The sequence below is a fragment of the Haemorhous mexicanus genome, chromosome 7 (assembly GCF_027477595.1).
Source record: "Haemorhous mexicanus isolate bHaeMex1 chromosome 7, bHaeMex1.pri, whole genome shotgun sequence".
NCBI classification, from domain to species: Eukaryota; Metazoa; Chordata; class Aves; order Passeriformes; family Fringillidae; genus Haemorhous; species Haemorhous mexicanus.
Window position 1 is genome coordinate 37,488,397 of NC_082347.1, and position 23,345 is coordinate 37,511,741.

Consider the following 23,345-nt stretch of genomic DNA (forward strand, 5'->3'; position numbering starts at 1 on the left):
TTTACACAACCTCAGTATTAAAGTTTAATATCAAACAATTTGCTCAATGTTACCAATTTTCAATTACAAAACAGGGTCCAAAAAAATTCCATAAAATATGTTTAGGTGGCTCAACAGAGTTAAGCGCGTTCAGACTGCAAGGGTAAATATCCATAACTTTTTGGTATAAATTATCTACAAAAACTGGTATAAACAATATTCCAATCTTAGTATGGGTTCCACCTAGGATTAGAGACATTTTCAGGGTGACATCCAGCAGGTGTTAAAGTTCATTGCCATTGACACATTGCTGCTGCTGCAGCCTGGCCTTGCGCAGTGCCTCCAGCTGCTTCGCTCGCAGCCACCTCTCCCTGGACAGCGTCGTCTGCCCCGCACTGAGCGACAGGAACCTGGGGGAGCACAAAGAGCCAGTCAGGAACAGCTCCTGCAGCTGCTGCAACCCAGCACAGCTCCAGCCCAGCCCAGCTCCAGCCCAGCTGGCTTTTGGGAGTAAGAAAACATGGGATGAAAGTAGTTAGGCAAAGTATTCCCTCCCTAAGAGGAACAAGGCAGAGGAAATTCTGTCTGGCTAGTCAGACACAATTCAGCTGCAAACCAAATGCTGGCTCAAGCTGGAGCTTGCTGGGAAGCCCTGAGTGGTGACAGGAGCACCACACCCACCTGGCCACCAGCAGCATTTTGTGCAGGTCATCGGCCGTGATGCTCTCGGGGTTGTTCTTGCGCATTTCCACAAAGTCTTCTTCCACTGCCTGGAACAACACAGCGTGGAATTATGAAGCAACAACCTTTGCATTTCAATGTTTCAACTCATTGCTGTCCAGAAGTGCATCTGAGAAAAACCAGGCTACTTCTCATCTTTGAAAAGAAGCCATTTTCCAAATGAGTGTTAGAAAGCAGGTTACATGTGCTGTTCCTTATCTGTAATAAATTCAGGATATACTTTACAAACCCCTGAAGGCACAGTCAGGATGTGAAAATGCTTCTATCTGGGTTTTGTAAAACTTAAAGGTGAATCACTGACAGGGCAAGTACTGTAACGGTCTACTAAGGTGCCTTCTATCCAAATAGACCATTGAAAACATATGAGGGAAGTGTCCCTACCTTGGTCACCTCATCAGATATACTGTAGTCCAGCAGCCTCAATAAACTCAGGTAAATTCGGAATTTGTTCAGCACGGAGGGCAGCACTGCAGTGAGGAGGCTGCTCATGTACTCTTCCATGTTCGGGGGAATTATCTGTGGCTGTAAGTGGACTTGGCAATCTGACTGAAAGAGAAAATCACATTTCATCTCTTTCCACATCCCACTATTTTCTATTCCAAGACTAATTTACGCTCTAAAGCGGCAGAAGTCACTATTTCCCAGAACTAAGGTAAGATAATTCTTGAAACATTCCCCAGCTCACGTTTTGAACAGCTCCTGATTGAATCAGCAGAGCCAAGGCTCAGTGGACAAAGCTGGCATGTCAGAGAGCAGGTCTGCAAGCTCAGGCTACTGCAGGGGCAGTGCCACAGCTGTGCCCATCCCCTCAGAACCCACCATGCCTGAGGGAGGCTTGGAGAGCAGCACATCTCTGCAGCTTTACCCACCCTGGGTCCTTCACCACCTCACCATCCCTGTTCAGAAAGGAGGAGGGAAGCTCCATCTCTGTGTTTTCTGACCACGAGGGAGAAGGCAGCAGCTACTGCCAGTGTCACACCCTCCCTGGTCACAAGACACGATTCCTGTCCCCACTTGTCCCTGGCAGGGCCTGCTCTGGCAGCAGCTGCCAGCTGCAGCTCCCCAGCAGAACTGGAAGCCCCTCCCATACCGGCAGGAGCGAGCGGCCCTCGGAAGTGATCAGGACATTAATGTTGCATGGGAATTCCATCCGGTGGTAATTGAAGTCATAATCCACCTTCTGCCAAGTGATCAGGTTACCCAGGGCTGTCACATTATGGACACCTGCAAGAGCAAGAACAAATTCCTTGAGCATTTGACCAAAACAAATGTCAGCCCTGATTTTTGTTTCCCGTCTGTCTTTGAGGAGCAGCAAGCAGAAGGATTCCTGCAATCACCCTGTTCCTTCTTGTGTCTGAGGTGACCTCCAGACAGAGACAACCACTTCTTAATGTGAATCAAAATTAACAATTCTTGATTTCAGGCCTAAACTTTGTCTGGCTTAGTACATTAGTTCATACCTCATGTCTTCATTTGCCCTACAAAGCCAGGTATCTATTTAGAGGGAAAAAAACAAAAAAGAAATCTCTCCTCAAAACCAGAAAAGCATTACCAATTTAATTTTGCCAATTTTTTAAATAGTACTCACTTGCCTTACCTGGAATTAAGTTATTTAAAATATAAAATGTTAAAATTGACAAATTAACTGGCTGACTTTTGGAATTCTCTCTTTGAAATACCAACATGTACCTGACAAACTGAATTTCTTTTCAGCAGTTACTGCATCAAATGACAAAACTACTGTTACGGTTTTGCCTTTAAATACTTAGTAATAATTCAGTATACTGTAAATAAAGGAAAAGTTAGCAAATAAAGGCAAATTTAATATTAGATATTAGGGTTGACTTCTGGGACATTTTTCCATTTGAAATTTCTAAGCTGTAGCTTCTAAGAGTTTCAAACCAACTACTACATCTGAAGACACTTTTCTAGGATTAGATTTTGTTCCCAATGTTGCAGTAAGAAATGAAAAATTTTTACTTCCTTACTCTAAATTCAGTAGAAAACAATTTCACATCAGCAAAAATGAAATAAAATTACCAAGCCTTTATCTGCAACTTCTAATACCTAAAATATTATTTTTCCACTAAATGCTGAGCATTTTTAGACATTACAGACACATTTTAGAAAACCTATAAACCAGCACAGCAAGAGTTCTCTCTAAATGGGAGTTCATCACATTAAACTATTTTTTTTGGAAACAGACAGTGCAGAGCTTGTAACTAATTTTACTATTTTCTGTAGCAAAATTCTGTAGCTTTACTAAAGCTGAGTAGCAAAAAATACTGAAAACTCAAAAGCAATTGAATAATTTCAATTTGCAACTTTCAAGAGTAAGTAAGGAATTAAAAAAACCAAAGCAGCTTTCTCCAGACAGCGTTTTTATTTTAAAATTAAGTTACTTGCAGTGATTCCTGTTGTTGTTTCACAGGATCTCCTGAGCTGGAAGGGACCCACAAGGATCATTGGGCTCCAACTGTTGGCCCTGCACAGCACAGCCCCAGGTACTGTGCTTTTAATGCAACTCAGCTCTTTTATGTGAGTTATAATTAAATTAATTTCTAAAGCTCTGCTGAAAGCATGCCACACAGTGCTACATCAGCTTGTAAGATAGAATCCCCACTATTTTTAACACAGTACTAGCAATCTTTTTTCTCCAGTTCTCAGGGATGGTTTCCAGATATACAGTAAAATATAGAGCATAAGGCATCAGCATATGCTTTGCCCACTTCATGCACTATCACAGGAAACTGAAAGGCCACTCCAATGAATCAGAGTTATTTTGGTAATAAAGAATTCTCCCACTTTGTCTTAAGTTGGCTGAGAAGGCTGCAGGAAGCTGCTTCAAATAAATGCAATAGGATGTAGAAACCACAAACAGTTTTGCAACAGACCTCTTATCAGCAGGACACGATTATCACCACTGTCTTAAAACACAGCAGCTTTTAACCTCCCAAATGAGACTGCAGACACCAAAGCTGTGTACCTGCTGTGTCCAGCTGTCCCTGCTCCAGCTGGGTCTCATCTATGACCAGGGAGGTGTTGCTGGCCAGCTGCAGCAGCCCGCTGACCAGGCGGTTGGCCGTGTAGTCCTTGTGAGGGATGAAGCGCGAGTGGTTCATGCTCTCGATGCTCATCCGGAGGTGGTAGGACTGCAATGAGAAACAAATCATCAGCACCTGGGCTGTCCTCCAGCCTCCCTAGGGAATGCTGCTTCCTGCAGCTACAGCTGGGCTGGGAGCCTGCACAGCAAAGCAAAACTTACCACTGCAATGCTTTAGCCCAAATATTCAAATGCTGTATACTTAAAAATTTCCCAAAGGAAAATATTGCTGTCAGGAATTCCTATCACTGTTCTGCACATCTAGGATGAGCTCAATAAAAAAATGATTTATTACAGCAATACTGTTGGTGTGACCCCAAACTGAATTACTGCGGGTTTTCTGCAGAACAGTATCCACAAACTTGAGTAAACCCAAATGACACCATAATTAAATAACCCAAATGTCTAAACATATCAAACCAGAAAGATCAAATAAAGCATGCAGCATCTGCCTGTCAGTTCAACACCTCTGAGGAGACAATTTCATTGCATATTCATCCTAGATGATGAGGCACACAGATTTCAACAGGCCAGCCCCACCTCTATTGTTACCTGCTCTCTACCTGGGGAGCAGGAGAGCATTTCAGCCTGCCTTGACCAGGCTGGATCAGTGAGAACAGGTCCCCAGCCCTGCCCAGGCAATGCTTACTGCTGGCACCAGCTGCTGGATGAGGCGGTACAGGTGCTCCGTGAAGGCGCTGCTCCGGGGACAGCCGCTCAGGTTGACGGTGAATTTTCCCAGAGGAAGCACATCCCGTCTGCCATAGCTGCACCAAAAGCAGCACAGGTTAGGCAAACACCTGGCTAACACTGGGTACAGGTGTCATTCAGCTGGAGCATTGTGTGGTGTCTCTGACAGCCAGCAGGATTTCAGAACACACACGCACACACCCCTCAAAAATCAGCCAGCTCCTCTGCCTTCCTTCTGCAGTGCCCAAGGGGCTGAGCCAGGCTGAAGCTGCTCCTCACAGCACCACACAAAAGCAGTAATTTACATTGCTTGGCACCCTGCAATGGCCTTCCAGACGTTGTGTTCTCCCTGTACTCTGTTGTTACTGGGTGAACACACTCCATTCTTTTCCTTTCTGCTGCCCAATCTCAACTTCCCTCCTTATCACACTTGTTCATCTCCTTTACCTGCCCTCAGCTTTCCTCTCCCTCTTCTCACTGTGTATCGTCTCCCCATTCTTGACAACTCTCAACCTTTTTGTGATACCAGCTAAGAGAGAAAATACATTCTAAGTGTTGGAACATTCACAGTCCCACTAAAAAAAAAAATGAAAAAACCCCTCATTTTGATTTTGAAGACTAAAATGACTAATTTGGGCCTGACAACATTAATATCTGAAGTTTCACACTTAAGATTTTAATGAGTCAAAGGTGGCTGCTCTTTCACCCAGAGACAGACATTTATTCTTATGTTGATTAAACTATCACATGCTAAATAGGTCACTTGAACTTACCATTAAAACAGGCTTACATTTAATTAAACTCCCAGAATATACCTAAGCAATAATTCCTGCAGTCAGGAAATGCTGTCTTTGGGAAGTCAGTGGCATGTCCTACTCATTAGAAGAAGCCAGAGGCAGAAACATGTTATCATACCTCTGTTTAAAAGTGTCTTGGAGATTTTGTCAGCTCTCAAAGCAGCACTGAAAGTATACACTGCCATAAAGCTGGTCTTTTATGATTATTTACTGTTATTTCAGACACTGAATTCTGCCTTTGTGAGTATTGTGACAGGACAACTCCACCTGGACAAAGTACTACTGAAGTAAGTATTATTTAAGCTATTTCTGCCATTTATTTGCAGACTGGTGAAGAACCCCATAGAAGGAGATTTCTTTTAAATGATAAATACATAAATTCTCAGCACACATGTAGATACTTACACTGTGGAAATGAGATGCAGTATCAGGTATTCAGCAGCCAAACTGTCTCCCAAGAGGGCATGGGTGAGGAACCCCAGCAACTCTGCTCTCACTGGTGACAGCTCAGACATGAAATTAGAAACAACTGGCAAAAGAGCAGAGGACAAATGTCAGAAAATGTTCTTGTTTCTCACCTTCTCTCTATATGAATTTGACTTTCTGTCACAGTTTGATAAAAAAAAAAATTTATTCCAAAGCAGTAAAGGAAAAACACCCAAATGCTCATTGGTTTTTTCAACTGGCTTTGGATAACCTGAATCACTCAACAATTCCTTGGAAATATTTTTTTAAAAATATTAGATATTGTGTAATGCATTTGCAGCAGGGTATAAAGTATTGAGTCAAATTTATAAAATCCATAGCTGCTACATTTTATATTAAAGGCAGAAAAAACTTCTTACATATAGCTCAGAACAAGCAATACAAGGCACTCAAGGAAGAAAGCTATAAATATCAGAGGTCTGCATGCAAGAATCAGTGAAAAAAATAACAGTCAAACAAGGAATAGCACAGTTGCTTAAAAGCAGAATTGCCTTATTTTGTGCACAGTATTAGGAGTCTCTATATTATCAGTATGTTTCTTATATCCAGTATCACACTAAATTGAAAATCTAATTTTCCAGCAATTCACAACTCTGTTTGAAAACAAATCAAATCTTATGGCTGAACAACTTGGTAAAATCCTTGGGCACATAGAATGCAAAACCAAACTCCACATAAATCACTTTTATTTTAGCCAAATAAAAAGGTAAACATCACATAAACACAAACATCTGCATCCTGTGCAGCACTGCATGGTTTTTCCATTTACCAAGATTTAAATTTAAACCCTGCTGTTGAGGCATTTTGTCTCTGAGCAAAGCAGTATTTGCTCAGATCTCCTGGAAAGTGCTCAGACACTCACAGGTTTTGCTCTCCTCTTCGTTAAGGCAGGCAGGCAGCAAGGGGTTAATGTGTTGCAACTTCTGTGCCAAAATCACGTGGATCCTGGGCACTAAGGAGGCCGGGGGGCTGTGCACTCTCTGCTCCTCGGCAGTGTCCATGCACTCCATAGGATCCAGGGTGGAGCTGTCCCTGGGGAGAGGGCACAGCACAGCTGGACTCAGAAACATCCCAGGGGCATTTCTCTCCCTCTGAGCCAGAGCAGCTGGAAGCAGGCCAAGAACAGAGGAACAAACAACATCCGCTCCCAGCTCCTGCTGACTCCTCCCACACTCAAACCACCTTCTTCAGGATCTTTAGAAACACCACAAATACTGAATCACAATTACATAATGACATATTAACACCAAAGCAGGCTTGACCCAAAATATCTGGATTCTATTATTTTCAGAAAATAATCAAGCCATATTTTTCTGAAGAAAAAACCAAATAACCCAACAAAAACCCCTCAAAACCAAACCCCACAAACAAAATCACATTTATTATTTGTTGCATATAGGCCGTAGCTTCAAGTAAAATATTACACACTGTTCTGTCCAGCCTGTACTGAACAACAGCTTTTTAAAAAATAAGGTAATTTATAACATTAGTCTCTGTAAGCACATGTGGGATTTTCATATCCTACCAGGTTCTGGAGCCTGACAAGATCTTCTAGACAGTCACATCACATCTCTATCACTGGCTGAGTAAAAGAACTGTGAATAAATAAACCCTAATGTACCTCTGCTGGAACCTGGAGGTATTACCTCTTCATTTAAGAGTTCAGATACACAAGCTTTGCTCTCCCTGAAGATGTCTTACAAAATTTCTTCCAGGTGGTTTTCATTTTTCATTTTCATTTTTAGAAAGTAAAACCCCTAAAGTGACTTTATCATATGACAGTAAAATTTAGCACAAATTTCATCTTCTTGTACTGATTTTAAAAACTGTCAGGCTTTATTACTTCAAAGCCACTTCAGCAGTTCATCCTCACACTATCCACTCTTTCCACTAAAATATTTCTTTTGTTTGTAGTCAAAATGTTGCTAAATGCCACCATTTTGTCTTCTTGTTACAGAATGACACAGGAAAAAACCCACAAGCACCTGTGACAGAGCAACTGAGCTGTCAGTCTGGGATTAACTGTCACACAGATGATACTAAAAGCAGCTGACCAGGCTGAGGTAATTTTTAAGAAGTTGGCACTATAAAGGATTCACATTGCACTCTGGGTATCCTTCTTGCCAGACAGATGAACAAACTGTCCAACAGAAATGATTCAGAGTGCAATGGTTCAAGACATTAGCAGTATTTATGTTAGATTTTGGTCAAGAGTTTTATTTTGAAAATTCACTTCTTGCATCCTAAATGATTTTGTATTTTGTCAGGCAAGGAATTGCAGAACAGCAGGTGAAATGGGAAGTTTCTATCAGTAGATTAAAAAGATGAGATATTTTAATTAATGAAAAATCAACCCATTTTTTACTCATTTTGGTAACTATCACTCTACATGCAGACATGCAAACTTTTTTCTTATATTTTTCAGAAATATTTACATTTCTGGTAACAACTTCCATGGATTTAGAAATTAATTTAAAAGGACATTTTATAATTTAAAAGCTTCCTTTAAAGCTTTGTTCACTATTCACTCATTCACTAGAAGTTTAGTACACATGAAAGAGTACAAAACATTTAGCTATAGAAGCATTTTGTGTTTTACAGACTGTACAGCAACCTAAAAAAAGATGCACTGGGTATCCAAGGATATGGATGTACCAGAGCACACTGGACTTCAGTTTCCAGGATGCTGGATGTAACACTTTCCTCATCAAGCTATTTTAAAGCAACAAAATTCACTTCTTAAGCATAATTACCATGTACTTACACATTTCTTTGTCTGCTCACTGCAATAAAACTTGCATTTTAGGGCAGCCTTACCTCTCTTCACTGTTCACTATGCTCAGCACTGGGTCCACAGACAGAACACCAAACACCTCCAGCACATCATTGACTTTGAAGCTCTCCCAGCTCTCATAGACCTGCCCCAAAGAGAAAACAAAAAATAAAATGCTGAGGCAGATGGGCCAGATGCAGGACAGCAAAAAAGTTGTCAGACAAAGGAAACTCAGGTGACTCAACTGTGGCCTGAGAACAGTTTGAGTGAAGAGGTCTCCCCTTGCCCTCAGTGTCAGTAAGCTTACACTGGAACAGGGAGTTGTCAGGGAGTTCACAGGAGGTTTATGATTCCATGCTTTTTCTATTGGCATTCTTGGCCACACAAGTCTAAACAATTGCATTCTACTCTGATTCACCAAGATTTGCTAAATAAGAGAGAAGTCAATACACCAACAGCAGAAATTGTGTCAAGTTTCATAGTAATTTAACAAAGCAGTGAATCAAGGACTATTTCAAATTCAATACACAAATGTGTAGTTTATTGGATTTTCAGCTTGGTTTTTCACAGCTGTTTTTCAATTAGAGGAAATATCCTAAAAGAAAAATACCAGGGCTCAATACCAGCTGCACCCTCAAGCATCTAATAATGGAATCTTTTTTAAGTAAGTGGGGTGAGAAGGTGCAAGCCCTAAAAAATGCTGCTGAGGGATTCCAGCAATTCAAATGCAGCACTCAGTAAGAGAAACACTGTCTTAGTGAAAAATGTAATTATCTCTGGAAACAAAATTCTGGATTTGAGACACATTTCTGTGCCTACAAACCACTGCAAGGCTGATTCTGTCTGGCTCACTGAGAGCACAGCCCTGCTCATCAGCTCTCCATCTCTCACCTTTACAAGACATGCTGGTCCTTTCTCTCCTGGCAAGGGAAAATTTAGGTCAAGTGGAGGGGAGCAGTTGGGAGAAATGACATGATGACCTGCAGAAGCTTCTGTTTCTAATCTCTTTGGCTCCACACATCCATGGATATCACCTCCACTGCCTGGAAAACACAGGATTTGCAGGCTTTTCAAACAGAAATGCAGAGCTGAACAACTTTCTTCAGTGAGCAACACAGAATAAAACTAATTTAACAAGACATCTGAGACAAAAATATTTAATAATGCAATATACTTGACAGGATATACTTTTAATATGACAAGTCTCACAAGTCCATATTTTATGTAATCAAGTGAAGTGTGCAAGAGAGTACTGGCAAAGATCTATGTGTCTTGGAAATCCAAACATGGCCAGAAATCTGATTTTCAAAATGCAATGTTTAAACTAGGAGAATGTTTTTTTTTTTCCTACAGTCCATAGGACTGCAAAGGTAATATTTTTCTGCACTTCATGTTTAAAAAACTCGGTCAGAATATGCATAAAACCCAGTTTATATTAAAAATTTCTGTAGATTGTCAGCAAGTCATACAACACACATATAACACTATAGGCTCTCCTACACTCCTTCAAACCAAACCACTGACTTCAACAAAGCCTCCAAATCATAAAGGCTGCAACAAAAATAATAATCAAAACAACTGCCGATATTTCAGTTTTTAGCAATGAATTTTTGCCAAATCCTAGAAAGATATCACTACAACCATTCACCAACTCTTACCCATGTGTTGCTCCTTCTGTTTGGAGGGATGCAGATCCATGTCCTCATCCTCCTCATAGCTCCTCTTGTGGCGACTGGGGGTGTAGGAGGTGGAGGGGCTCACTCGGGCCTGGCTGGCACTGATGTAGGCGTGGGGTCGAGGGTTAAGGAAGCCTCAGACTGAGCAGGGAAAACTCAACCACACTAAGGTTCACTTGTTGGTTTTTTTAACAAAATCCTAATCTTAACAGGCTCAGCTACAGGTGTTTTATAGGAGACTCTCACTGTGTAAGTGTCCTGCTGTAGAAAATACCAGTGGTTCAACTGAAGTTTCTCTTTTCCTAAGCATTTGCAACTAGAAATTAACAGAAATTTTCAAGACTCTCCCAAGAAAAAATGTTTACTAAATCAAAACAAATGCTCCTAAATTCCTTTGTATCCTCTTTGTGCACATTACATGCCATCAACTTTCTTTTTTTCTCTTTTTAGACCTATCACCTCTCCAGATCCACTTAGAAAAGGGAAATTTTAAATAAACTTATTCCTTAAATCTAATTAATTAGTTTGTGACCACTGATTGTGTAACAAAACACTGGATCAGTCAAAAAAGATATTTCTTTGACCCAGGCTGATTCACCAGGCACTGGAACACAGTAGAAAGTCTGTCTCTCCGAGGTGACTGTTTGTGAGGAGTTCAAATCAATTTCCTGCTGAGGCTGGAATTCCAAGAGAAATTTTGTTAAAAATCTGATTACAGTTTGTTTTCTTTTTTTTTAAACTAACCCCACAGATTCAGTTACTCAGCCAGAAGTTACAATTATCATGTAAGACTACATAACTCAGGAAAAAGTGAATATGTAATGTCTTGATTCAAATTGCACTGCACTACCAAAAGGAACTGTTTTCCATAGCAGACAGCTTCAAGGTCATGGGCACTCTCCCCTCCACTCAACCAAAACAAATTTTAAATACAACAGAAACAGCTGGAAGCCTGCTGAAATTAGAATGCCAGTGAGCAGTTATGAATACTCTGCTTTCCAAACCAAGATTAACTTTGCATTTAGAGCAGTATCTTCAGGAATCCATTGCCAAGTACCAAAGAAGCTCTGTCCCACATAAAACTACAACCTCCCATCCAGTATTTCTTCTCTAAGTTCATATAATTTATATAACTCACCCCACATTCTGCCACATCTCTGTATTTACCAAAATGCAAAACCTGTCAAGAGGGAAAAGGCAATGCAATCATTCTGTTTCTGACAGCGTCCTGAACATGAATCACACCAAAATCACTGCAGCCCAAAGTCCCTCACAGACATCCTGCCAAACCTTTCATCATTTTAACATCTTCTATTCCTCAACAGAAATGTAACAGGTTATGTTTTACTGATGCCACTTGAGCTGAACACAGTTACTATCAGTGTCCACACTCCACAGGTTTAACTCACAAACTAGAGAAATACAAATACCAGAATGAGAAAATTACAAACATTTGCTAAAATAGTAACTCAGTATTTCACTTACACGTGCATTTGTGTTTGGGTCAACTGTTTCATACACTCCCATGTAAAACTCAGGATCAAACATATCTTGAACCATGCAGCGAAATTTCACTAAGCTGTTGGGTTTTAGGTAATGTACAGGAACATCATTCAGTGATGGGACCTGTGAAAAAAGAGATTGTTCTATACAACTGGTACCCATTGAGCAGTGCTCTGAAGTGAGCTAAAACCAGCACAAAAACTAATTCTCTGACCACCTAATATATCCTCCTCCTCAAACCCCTATATTTATAGCACACTTAATATTTTCTGAGTGCACCTCCCATCCCAATTTAAGCAGTAACAAAGTTTATCTATCCCAACACCTTCCTGCAATGGCTGTTACAGATAACTGTTACAATTCTCAGGCACTTAACAGCTCCCAAATTCTTCCAGTCTCAAATACTGGACTATGAAAGAAGTGGTTATAGGTCACTGGAACTATATGAAAACTGCACAATATTTGAAACTAACTTTTGAATTTAGAATTATTGCAGCTGCGGGATCAAACAGAATTTATCACATATCTTATTTCTACTTAACAGCACTTCCACCATGTGCTATGTACCAGCAGTACTACAGCAATTTGCATGCACAATTTCTTATAACAAAGGCTCCTGGAAAACCTGTATGTTAATTTCCAAGTCAACATTGGGGAAGTCTTTTTCACACAGTTTTACATGACAATGGGAAAATAGAAAGAAAAAAAATCAATGCCTAAGCACGTGGTATTACTTCAAAGAACTTGCAATATGAATAGGGTTTTCTAAATCTGAAGAGAAAATATTTGTTGAAAAAGCCCACCTCCAACATTAAAATGCAATAAAAACCATAAGTGGCCCTACAGGAAGTGGCATTTTAACAAAAGTGTATCCCCTCCTGTTTCTTTTTTAGTAAGAAAATATGATTTGAATTCCTTCTGATTTTGTAAATTTTACTCAATTTTGCCATCAATGCTTTGATTTAGGCAACCATTTAATACTAAATACAGAATACTTTCACCGACAAAGAAAAATAATTTTCACCTGTGTAATTTCTGCTACAGCCTTTTAGAAAAGTATCAGCTTTTGAACTCAACTATGCACACTTTATTTTTAAAACCTAAAGCACAGCTTCCCTGCTAAACTGCACTGACTCAGCCCAATAAACCACAGTTTTAGTAGGAAAAGCATTTTTTCCTAAAAACCTGAAGGTCCAAGAAACTATTTCTTCAACCCATACAAGTTTTGCATTGTGATATAAGCTCCTGAGAGAAGGGGTTTATAAAAAGCAGCTCGTGGTGCACAGTGAGGACTCACACTTCCTCCAAAATGACAATGTTTGTCATCTCCTGCCATCTACTGACTGTGCTACAGAGTGGCAGCGATGGCCCGGGGGAAGGAGGGTGCTGAAGGCAGGGAGGGGATGGACGGGCTGGGATTTCACATCCTGGCTTTGCATTCAGGTTAAAGCAGCCGAGGTGCAAATTCCACATCCCAAAGCCTGGGCTTGAAATTCAGCTGCACACTTATCATGAGAAGGCAGGACTTTATCAAAAGCAAGCCACTGCAATAAAGTGTAAAAAACAACAACACTTAGGAAAAGGTGTAACACGAAAAGAAAAAAAACACTCTTACCCAGTTAGTAGCATTATTTTCTTTTAATTTCTCCTTGAAGTATTCGGTTACCTTCTTCTCCCAGTCAGAGTTTGGAGCATTTTGGGCTACAAAACACAACATATCAATGTGCTTATTAACACCACGTAAGAGACTTTTACCCAGCATTCTCCCAGCACATCAAACAAACCCAACTTTCACTTCTATCTTAGGGAAGTAAGTGCATCTCAGACTAATGAGATTTATTCCCCTTGCAATTCACTGACTTCCCATTTCAAGCCCTTTCAGGCCGATCGAGAAGCACAGATCCATTCCTGGAAGCGAGGGAAAGCTCCGCAACACCCCAGTGGGGAAGGGCAGGAGTCGAGGCACTGCTTTCCACGCCGTGTTGACTACGGAAATTTTAATGTCGGTATTCTTTTAGGGAAGACCAAGCCCAGCACGGAAACAGCCGCTGCTGATAGCGCTGGTACCACCAGCACCGCTCGGCAGCGCGGGCAGACAGCGCGCCCTGCTGCCGGAACCCAGAGATACACGAGATACACGAAACATACGCTGCATACGAGATATATAAGGTATAAAACAGGTACATAAGACACAGAGCCGGCCCCGCCACCACCCCACGAGGGAAAGCGCCGTCCGGTTCCGGGCGCCCCCGAGGCGCTCCCGCAGCCGCCCGGGGACGCGGGCCCCGCCTCACCGAAGATGCCCTGCACGATGCTCAGGGGGCTGTTCAGCCAGTCGCCCACGCACGGCATGGCGGGGTCGCGCCTCGCCGCGGAGCTGCCAGCACCCTGCGGCCGCCGAGTCCCGCTCGCCAGCCCAGCGCGGGGATCACCGCCGCTTCCTCCTCCTCTTTGCCCTCCTCCTCCTCTTCCTGCGGGAATGGCGGCCGGGCCCGCCTCCCGCCCCTCACGGCTGCGCGCGGCCGCCGCCGCCATCTTGGGTGAGGGCGGAAGGGGCTGGGGCAGGGACGTGGCCGGGGCGCGGCTATGGCGGCGGCGAAGCCCGGGGGAGGCACCGGCACCAACCTGCTCTTCTCCTCCTCCGCCACCGAGTTCAGCTTCAACGTGCCCTTCATCCCCGTCAGCCAAGCGCCGGCCGCGCCGCCCGGCCCCGCGCTGCTGCCCGCCGGTACGGAGAGAGGGAGACCGGGAGGGAGGGCAGCCGGGAGCGCTGGGGATGTGCGGGGTCCCGCTGGATGCCGCCACGGCCGGGAAGGGGCGGTGGGGCCGGCGGAGTCCCCAGAGCCGAACCGGGCCTCCAAGGGGGGCTGCGGGCCGGGGGGGGGCCGGTCCGTGTGGGCTGGATCCGGCGCTGGGGCTCCCCGAGCCGGGTGTCCCTGGCGGTGCCTCAGGAGAGACACTGCTCGGGATTACATTTTCCGCTTTCCGGCACTTAATTTCTTCTACTTCCCCCTGCTTTAATGCTTGTGTTTGTGTGTGTGTGTGTGTGTGTGTGTGTGTGTGTGGGTTTTAGCGCTGTGTCCAAGGACGGGCGCTGGTCATCGCGCTTCCAGCTCCCCGACGCGTCAGTGCTTCCATTCAGTGCGTACTGAATGTTTTCGTGGTTTTTAAACCCCTCTCTCATGTTATCTTCTGTTTTCCCCGTTTGAAAATAGCACGTTAAGCAGCCACCTTAAATATCCTTGCTAATTTAATCCTGGTTCTAATATCCTTTTCTCCTAAAGCTTTGATGGTGTTCCCAACACATGCGCGTGTAGCTTAAAATCTGGTGTTCAGACAGTTTCAGATAAAGGAATGGGTTTTTTGGGAATGTGTTCAGTCAGAGAGTAAAGCTCGAAGCATTAGAAATGCCTCTAGAAACCAGATATTTCAAATTTTATTGTATTGTGCATGTTGGGATTGGACTAATAACCTTTGAAGTTCCCTTTTAACACGAACTGTTTTATGTTGAGTCTTCAAGACTTCATTTCAGCACTGCTGTATCTTAGCTAAAATAAGTATTAATATAGCTGGAAATCAGTGGAGTTCTTCTCTGTAGATTTAATAAAATGTTTGCCAACTATGGCTTTGGAATAGTTTTTTAGATCAACTACATTTTTTGGATAGGAGGGATAAAAGCATTAAAATATTACTTCTACTTATTTGAGGTATCTAGGGAGTTGATACATTTGCTAATTCCTTTGTGCATTCCTCATAGTTTTTCTTTCATGCAAATACACGTTATTTTTTCATTTAGAAAATAAAACCACTTTTAAGTGCTGATCTGGCTAGTAGCTTTACCCAAATGGCTGCCCTGGCAATTTCCTGAACATTTTGAAGCTGGAGATAAAATCTGATGGGATTTGATTAGTGTGGTGAATCTTTTTCTCTCCATGTGACTTAAAATTTGATCAGGTGAGGATTCATGTTCTTGCAGCTGGAGTGAATTTCAGTGTCAGAGGTTTTGCCCCATTCTGTGTCAGTCCAAGTAAGGCCCATGTCCCGTTGAATTTCTGTCTCTGCAGTCAAGTGTGCTCACCATCTCTCCAGCCAGGTATTGCTGGGATCTTCTTGCTGAGTGGAGTATTTTGTATTAGTAATCATAATTTTAAATTGCGTAAAATGTAATAAGAATCAATCCAGGGATTTGTTTGACACCTGACAGCCACCGTTAGGGAGCTGTGTGCAGTCATTCATTTGTTTATCTGTCTCCAAGAGTGATTAGTTCGTGGTTTGAGCTATGCAGTTTGACAATAAGGTGCATTCTCTGGCTCAGGTAACCAATATGTTTACTGTAAGATAGGAGTTCCCAGTGAGGACGTGGACTGATGTCACGTGTGGTTGTCTGGTGATAGTCTGTGAATGGCAAAGCTCTGCCTAGTGTGGGGAGGGACTTAGAGGAGCTTGACACAGCCACAGGTGAAGAAAGACTGTTCTGTGCACGGGGAGAACACATGTCAAAGCTGTACACTCAATTTTTAAATTTGTATGACATGCTTGTTTTTACAACATAGTTTTTGCAAAATTAGGAAAAGTCAGGACAAACAGTAATGTTTTGTGTTGGAAAACTGCATGTGTACATATATAGCTATAGGGTTTTTTTGGCAGAACTTTGTCACCCTCATTTTGCAAGGAAAGCTGCACTTAGGCTAAATCTCCAAAACCTGTTTGAAACTGGAGAATGGCAGCTGCTTTGTGAACATTAATTTGCTGAAGGCCCTGGGAGCTCTTGGGCACACTGCTGCATGTTTATGATGGCCTGACACGGTGAGGTGAAGGGCCTGCTCTGCTGCCAGTTGTTTGGGGAAGCTGAGAGTTGACAGTGTGGTTTGCAGTGTGCTTCTCTCTGTCCCACACTGTTTATGAAATGTTAAAGGAAGGTGGATTTTATTGTTTAGAAGCTGAGACCTTTTATTTAGTATAAATGGCTACTACTTTCAGCTGGGAGATGATACCCAGGCTTGAGAGGCATCCCCCATGACTTTAGAGAGGTCATTGGGTCTAAGTGATTTCAGCATTCTCCACACAGAGATTTTGGTTTTGTTCCTCAAAGTGGGATCAAGTGCTGTAAGGGAAAGCAAGAGGAATTTGAGGCAGGTGATGCCTCAAATTGACACTGTCTGCACAGACTAAATAAAAGATGGTTAAAATAGTTCTTTTTAATCTTGGCAGCTGCTGCTTTTATGATTAATTAATTGGAACAGCAGCTTCCTAGGGAGACTTCTCTGTGGATTCCCCTGTACTCCCTTGGTGCTCCCTATTACAGGTGTGTTGGCTGTGGATAAAGGCATTTGTTGTTGGCTGCTCACAGATGCAGAGACTCTTGGTCTCTCTGCATGGGGACTGAGCAGCAGAGATGCTCTGTGGTGTCTTCCCCACAGCCTGGGCTCATTTGATTGCCAGGCAGGTGAGACACTGCTGGTTTCTGCAGATGGCACTGACTCCTGTTCCCTCAGGAGGCAGTGCTGCTCAGGCCATCACAGCCTGAGGTGAGCTTACTGTGAGACCTCAAGTCATGACAAACCTCCTTTTTTCACACTTGTTCCTAGATCACTGCAAAGTAGAAAACTGTGATTGATCAGGATCTCTTATTTATTTTCTCCATGTGAAAGGACATTCATGGCCTTGCATTTTTTAAATCCTCTCCTGCAATTACGCAGAATGATTTTTCTGCATCAGAGATGTAGCTGTTATGCAAGTCTAAAGTAGGATTTTTACAGAGAGCTGGACTAAGTCCTGCTCATTAGGTGGCTTGGGATCCTGAGTTATGGCCCCCTTGCAAGTCAGATGAGAAACCTTGAGAGGGCTCTGCTGAAGGAACAGGCAAGAGTGGATGGTTTAACCTGTAAGTTTAGCCTATTTAGGAATGTTTTTAAGCTCTATCCTAAAAATAGGAGCATAAAGTCCTATGGTTAGTAGATGTTGTCATGGTGAAAGGATATGAACCAAGGTTGTTCTTGCTTTTGAGAGGTAAGTGAAGTTGGAAGGGATTTTAGTGCCTTCCAAACTGCCCTTGGAAGGTCCCGACTCCAGTTATATTTTGGTTTCTTATTTAATATTTGTTGCTTTTTCTGTGTACACTGAGAGACTTTCCTGGTCCATTTTAAATGTTCTTGGAAGACTTGGTATCTTGTTTCATTTTATGATGTGCTGAATTAAAGATGTGTAAGCTTTATGGGGCCCAACAGTTTTGGCCATAGCTGATGGTGTTACAGAACTTTTTGACCCCATGCAGTGATTTGAAGCTCTCACAAGATCTCTGGTGATCCTTTTGTTTTTGCAGACGATTCTGCAGATGTTGGGGAAGAGGACAGCTTCTTGGGTCAGACATCAGCCAGCCCCAACCCACCACAGACTTTCAGCTACTTCTCTCAAGTTCCCAGCAGCAGTGATCCTTTTGGGAATATTGGGCAGCCACCCTTAACAACTGTTTCAACACCTGTTGGAGCACCAGCCTTCTCCAGACCTCCCACTTCACTTCCACTCGTGTCTGGCTCCCAGGATGGGCAAAATGCCTTTTCACCACATATTCCCAAATCCCAATCTTACAGTGCCCCACCCACTTCCCAGGTGGGAATGGCGCCGTACCAGTCCCCTCAGCAGAGCTGTCCCCCACCTGCCAGCACTGCCCTGCCCATGGGGACCCCACAGCAGCAGGGCTACAACCCCTACAGGCACACCACCCTGAGCAGCAGGGCCAACCCCTACCTCACCCCACCCCAGCTGCAGCAGAGCCACCCCCCTGCCACAGCGTCCCCTGTGCCACCCGTGCAGATGTACCAGACACCCCCGGGGCCACTGACACAGGTATGTGACTCCTTCTGGCTGCCACAGCAAAACAAGTCACTTTCCGCTTTCAGCTGTGTGTTTTATCTTTTGAAGATTTTTCTTCTCTGCAAAAAAACCCAGAGGAAGTCTTGAATTGTTTATAACAGGAAAAACTTTTCACTAGAAGTAGCTTGCAACTCCTGTTCCAGGAAGACTTCCTGATCTTTGAAGTGAGTGTACCCTGAGGCTGTAGCTCTGTGAGCCTCTGGGCATCAGAAACAAAATCAGATTGTGAAGTTCAGTTGCTGTTTTCTGTGGGTTTCTGAGTTAGCTGAGTTTCAGCTGTGCTGCTGCATTTTTTGTGCCTCAGCTTTAAATCAGGTCATTCAGCCACTTCAAAGATATGGGCTAAAATCTCTTTTTAAGCTGGTTTTGTTGGTGAAGCCAGATTTTTTTTCTTAAGCTAAGTCACATAAAATTGTCTGCAAATTCTTTGAAAAAATTGGTTGATGATTTTGTGTGATACAAAGCAATAATCTTCATTATTTTCTACCTGCACCAAAGCACTATTAAAGTAATGCCAATGGGTTAATAAAACCTGGCATGTTTGCCTTGAAAATAGCAAGAACTTTTTTTATTTTTGCCTGAGCTATTGCTATATTTCTGTTATCGTGAATAAAGAATGTGAAGGTTATATAATGACAAAACATAGCAAAGGCAGTAGAACCTAGACAGTCTGGAGTTTTAGACTGTATAATTTCAGAACTTCTGTTTCTTGGATTTTATATATTGTACAATATTTTGTTGCCCTTTTTTTTCCTTTTAAATGTATCATCAACCAAGGCAGTTGCTACTGCTGATATCAGCTGCTTTTAGTTGTACTGACTGGGATTTTTGTACAATTTGTATGAAATTGTCTTGATGTAGGCTGTAGACCCTTTCAAAATCAGTTCCTTTTCTTGTGCCACTGATGCTACATTTGAGTTTGGAATGTGCCTCTAAGAGAGCTGTCAATTTGCAGTAAGAGAGCTGTAGCTGAAGTGGCCACTTGTTAAAATTGGGAGTCTTTATGCAAAAGCATAATTATATGTAAATGAACAATGAGAAAAATATGGTTTTATTTCCATGTCAAATTTTGTGGTTGTAAGAAACAAGTTCAGCTCAAGTTTTGAAAATTTAAGAGAATATTTGAAATCTCACTGATTTTAGATAATCATGATGCTAAACCGTGGCAGTTTTTAACAGTGTTTGTGGCAATGAAATTCACATTCTTTCTCAGTTTGAGAAGGTGTAAGTTCTCAAACACATGATAAAGTGGACAGTATTTTTAGAATGGAAGGTAATGTTCTTGGGGAGGAAAACATGTTAGAAATAAAGGTTCAGAGTATTCCCTATAGCAAAATATAGAAGAGTTCTGTAAAAACCCTGTGAGACTGAGGTTCTGAACCCATCTCTTTTCAGTTTCCACCATCCCAGTCCCAGCTCCAGCCTGCCAGGCCTGCAGGGCCCCTGGTCCCAGCCCCTCCTGTGCTGCTGCAGAACCAGTACGAACCAGTTCAGCCCCACTGGTTCTACTGTAAGGAGGTGGAGGACAAGCAAATATGGATGCCATTCAGCATTCTGGATTCTGCAAAACTAGAGGAGGTCTATAATTCTGGTAAGTCCTGTCTTATCCAGAGGTGAGCAGAAGGACTAAAGGAAAATATTAGGGTAATGTAATGCCACTCATGTGTGTGGCAGTAATAAATAATGTTTCGAAGATATGGTTTTTGCCACTTAATTTATTTCACTGACATCATCACTTCTTGATGCTGTCACTGTTGAGATGATTTGGGTATCTATAATACAAATATATATATATATATATATATATATGTGTTATAGATACCCAAATAGATATCAGATTTTCATATAGAACTCCTTGTTACTTGTGTCTTGGGTTGCCTTTTTGTTAAACTGTGGGTTCTGGAATAAGTATTCATATTTGGAAGTTTTTCCAAGAGTTTTGTCGTGAGCATATAGAAGCACTCTAGAAGCATCACATTGTTACAAAGCTCTGCCATGGTGTGACTGTCAGTCCTAATGGCCTAATATTGATCCCAGGAGTGGCTGGGGCTGGGCTGAGAGAGCAGAGATGTGTTAGTGTGGGAAGCACATGTGGCTGTGTGTCCCAGTGCAGCCTCACCTGAGAGTGTGGTGCTGATCAGAGATGTGTCAGTGTGGTAAGCACGTGTGGCTGTGTGTCCCAGTCCAGCCTGACCCCAGAGCATGGTGCTGAGCACAGAGCAGAGCAGTGTCAGTGTGGTAAGCACTGTGTGGCTGTGTGTCCCAGTCCAGCCTGACCCCGAGAGCGTGGTGCTGAGCACAGAGCAGAGCAGTGTCAGTGTGGTAAGCACGTGTGGCTGTGTGTCCCAGTGCAGCCTCACCTGAGAGTGTGGTGCTGAGCACAGAGCAGAGCAGTGTCAGTGTGGTAAGCACGTGTGGCTGTGTGTCCCAGTGCAGCCTCACCTGAGAGTGTGGTGCTGAGCACAGAGCAGAGCAGTGTCAGTGTGGTAAACACGTGTGGCTGTGTGTCCCAGTCCAGCCTGACCCCAGAGTGTGGTGCTGAGCACAGAGCAGAGCAGTGTCAGTGTGGTAAGCACGTGTGGCTGTGTGTCCCAGTCCAGCCTGACCCCGAGAGTGTGGTGCTGAGCACGGACGGCGGGCGCTACGACGTGTTCCTGTACGAGCGCCTGAGGAAAGCCGTGTACTGGGACGAGGAGCCCTCGGAAGTGCGGCGCTGCCTGTGGTTCTACAAGGGAGACAAGGACAGCCGCTTCGTCCCTTACACTGAGGACTTCAGTGACAAGTTGGAGGTTAGTAAGCGGCAGAGACCTTGTTAATTCATTGTGTTAATCACCTTAGAAACAGTTCTTTCTGTTTCCTGAAGATGATTTTCAGAGTACACTTTTTGGAACATAAGCAAATCCTGGAAAGAGGAGTGTCTAGAAGGCCACATTGCTCCTGCATCAGTCCTGCACTGCTGTGATCTAAAATCTGCTTGTTTAGTTCTACATGTGACATTTTTATATAAAGAAAGTTGTGTAAATTTTAACTGGAGTATTACATGAGGCCACAAAATACTGAGAAGGTTGCCATGCTGACTTTGTGTAACTTGTTTACTGTTTCAGGCAGAATATAAAAGGGCTGTAAATACAAATCAATGGCATCGGCGACTTGAATTTCCAAATGGGGAGACAATTGTTATGCATAATCCCAAGGTAATAGATTTTGGCAATTTTGTCTCGCAGGATTCATTAAGGGGGAGTGAGCAAATGGATGGAAGCATAAATCGAATGTGCTCTTAATCTTGCATGAAATGTAGCAGTTGGTTGTTCTAGTGTGTGTGCATTAAAGATGATCAAGTTTATAGAACACTGAACTTGTGCTTGCTTCAGTGTGCTGTCATGTGGTTAAAAGACAGTGCTTTCTGAAACCTAAAGAGAATAAGGGCTTGCAGCTTGCATAGTAAGTATTTTGGCTAAGCATAACTGGCAGCAAATGGCAAGCAAATTGAATTAGTTTAACCTCAGTCTATACCAAATGAAATTAAAACAAAGTGATTTCCTGTAGAGAAGAGCATTAATCTAGCTATAAGGTAAATAGTTTCTTTAAGGCCTGAGAAGGTTTCTTCTTATTTTCAGACCATGAGAAAGTATAGCAGGTTTTAAAAGTTATTCTAACTACTCTGTGAACAGTCCCATGTGATTAAAACATGGACTTCAGCCTAATTGATCAATACTGTTAAATGTTCACTTATCACAAATTAGTAATTAATACACAGAACTATCCAAGGGATAGAAAGAATCATGGTTGCTCCTACTTAAAGTGTTTAATAATCCTGGTTAGGGAATTCTGTCCAGTAAAAATCTAGGGAAGGAACATTTAAATCACTTGGTGTCATAAATACGAGTTCAGACTGTAAGTACTATAAACAACTGTAGTACTGAATTACTCACTTTTTAGGGTTTCTGGACTACTTCAAATGCTGTTGTCCTTCCCTGAGAAGCACTGCACTTATTTTTTTCCATGCTCTCCTTGTGATAAAGTTATTGTAAATCAGGTAGCATTCAATTTCCTCACATTAGAAGTAATCTGCTAAGGAAGAGTGGATACTGGAGACTAGGAAGGAGGAGCTTGAATAATGCTTGGCTGGGGAGTTAAAATGGTTCAGAATCACTGAGCAGGCCCAGCTTCTTCACCTAGTGGTTACTTTGAGTCATCAGTTTGCTTTTCACACTAATAAGGATTTTGTGAAAGAAAACATTTGATTTTCAGATGAAAGGTAAAGCAATCAAAAAGTATGTTGAACTATGCAGTGCTTTCAGACTAACAGTATGAGTCATGAGGGTTTTCTGTGGTTGGAATTGGACACTGTATTTGTTGCAGGTCATAGTTCAGTTCCAGCCTTCTACCACACCAGATGAATGGGGCACCTCTCAAGATGGGCAAGCAAGGCCAAGGGTAGTGAAACGTGGAATTGATGATGACCATGATGAGATTCCTGATGGTAGGTGATGAGATTCCTGGTGCACTTGGGTCTGCACTGGGAGCAGTCAGTTTGGATCTGTGCAGAAGCTGGACAGTAGTGGGTGGAGTGGCTGTGTGCTGTTCATGCCTGGGGTCTAAAGATTAAATTTAATCCTTCATCTCAGCTGTTTGCTGAGGTTATTTGGTTTTGGGGTGTATTAATCCCGTGGGCTCTGTTATGTCCTCAACCATGTTCTATAATAGGCTTTATTGAACAAGCT

The 23,345-nt window shown here is 42.7% G+C and overlaps 2 protein-coding genes across 3 annotated transcripts in view; one reads left to right on the forward strand and one right to left on the reverse strand.

The window, feature by feature from the left end:
* On the reverse strand, positions 1-14,512 carry MCMBP (minichromosome maintenance complex binding protein). 2 transcript variants are annotated; one of them, XM_059852070.1, is made up of 16 exons: positions 14,374-14,512; positions 13,364-13,449; positions 11,731-11,871; positions 11,384-11,425; positions 10,821-10,922; positions 10,228-10,357; positions 9,461-9,612; positions 8,614-8,714; positions 6,659-6,828; positions 5,716-5,839; positions 4,473-4,590; positions 3,707-3,872; positions 1,811-1,944; positions 1,102-1,266; positions 661-749; positions 1-389 (listed from the first exon to the last, which is right to left on the reverse strand). In XM_059852070.1, exons 3-16 carry the CDS (start codon positions 11,803-11,805, stop codon positions 263-265), a joined length of 1,695 nt encoding a protein of 564 aa, XP_059708053.1. In that variant the 5' UTR covers positions 11,806-11,871; positions 13,364-13,449; positions 14,374-14,512; the 3' UTR covers positions 1-262. The 2 variants fall into 2 exon arrangements, with proteins under 2 accessions (XP_059708053.1, XP_059708051.1); XM_059852068.1 differs by lacking the exon at positions 14,374-14,512 and adding an exon at positions 14,043-14,215.
* The window catches only part of SEC23IP (SEC23 interacting protein), a 21,895-nt gene continuing 12,846 nt past the window's right edge, over positions 14,297-23,345 (forward strand). Inside the window, exons 1-6 of the mRNA XM_059852067.1 lie at positions 14,297-14,476; positions 18,071-18,594; positions 20,017-20,212; positions 21,217-21,410; positions 21,726-21,815; positions 22,984-23,104. Of these exons, the coding sequence (XP_059708050.1) occupies positions 14,335-14,476; positions 18,071-18,594; positions 20,017-20,212; positions 21,217-21,410; positions 21,726-21,815; positions 22,984-23,104 (1,267 nt within the window). The 5' untranslated portion in view covers positions 14,297-14,334. The remainder of the gene's footprint in view (positions 14,477-18,070; positions 18,595-20,016; positions 20,213-21,216; positions 21,411-21,725; positions 21,816-22,983; positions 23,105-23,345) is intronic.

What these genes read in the sequence shown, in the direction of transcription:
- MCMBP (XM_059852068.1), bottom strand. Translation starts at nt 14,100, where the DNA reads ATGCCGTGCGTGGGCGACTGGCTGAACAGCCCCCTGAGCATCGTGCAG. An exon ending in TCCAGCAGCTGGTGCCAGCA is followed by an intron (nt 3,873 to 4,472) that starts GTAAGCATTGCC and finishes TTCTCATTGCAG; the next exon opens with TCCTACCACCTCCGGATGAG. An exon ending in AGGGCCGCTCGCTCCTGCCG is followed by an intron (nt 1,267 to 1,810) that starts GTATGGGAGGGG and finishes TTTCTCTTTCAG; the next exon opens with TCAGATTGCCAAGTCCACTT.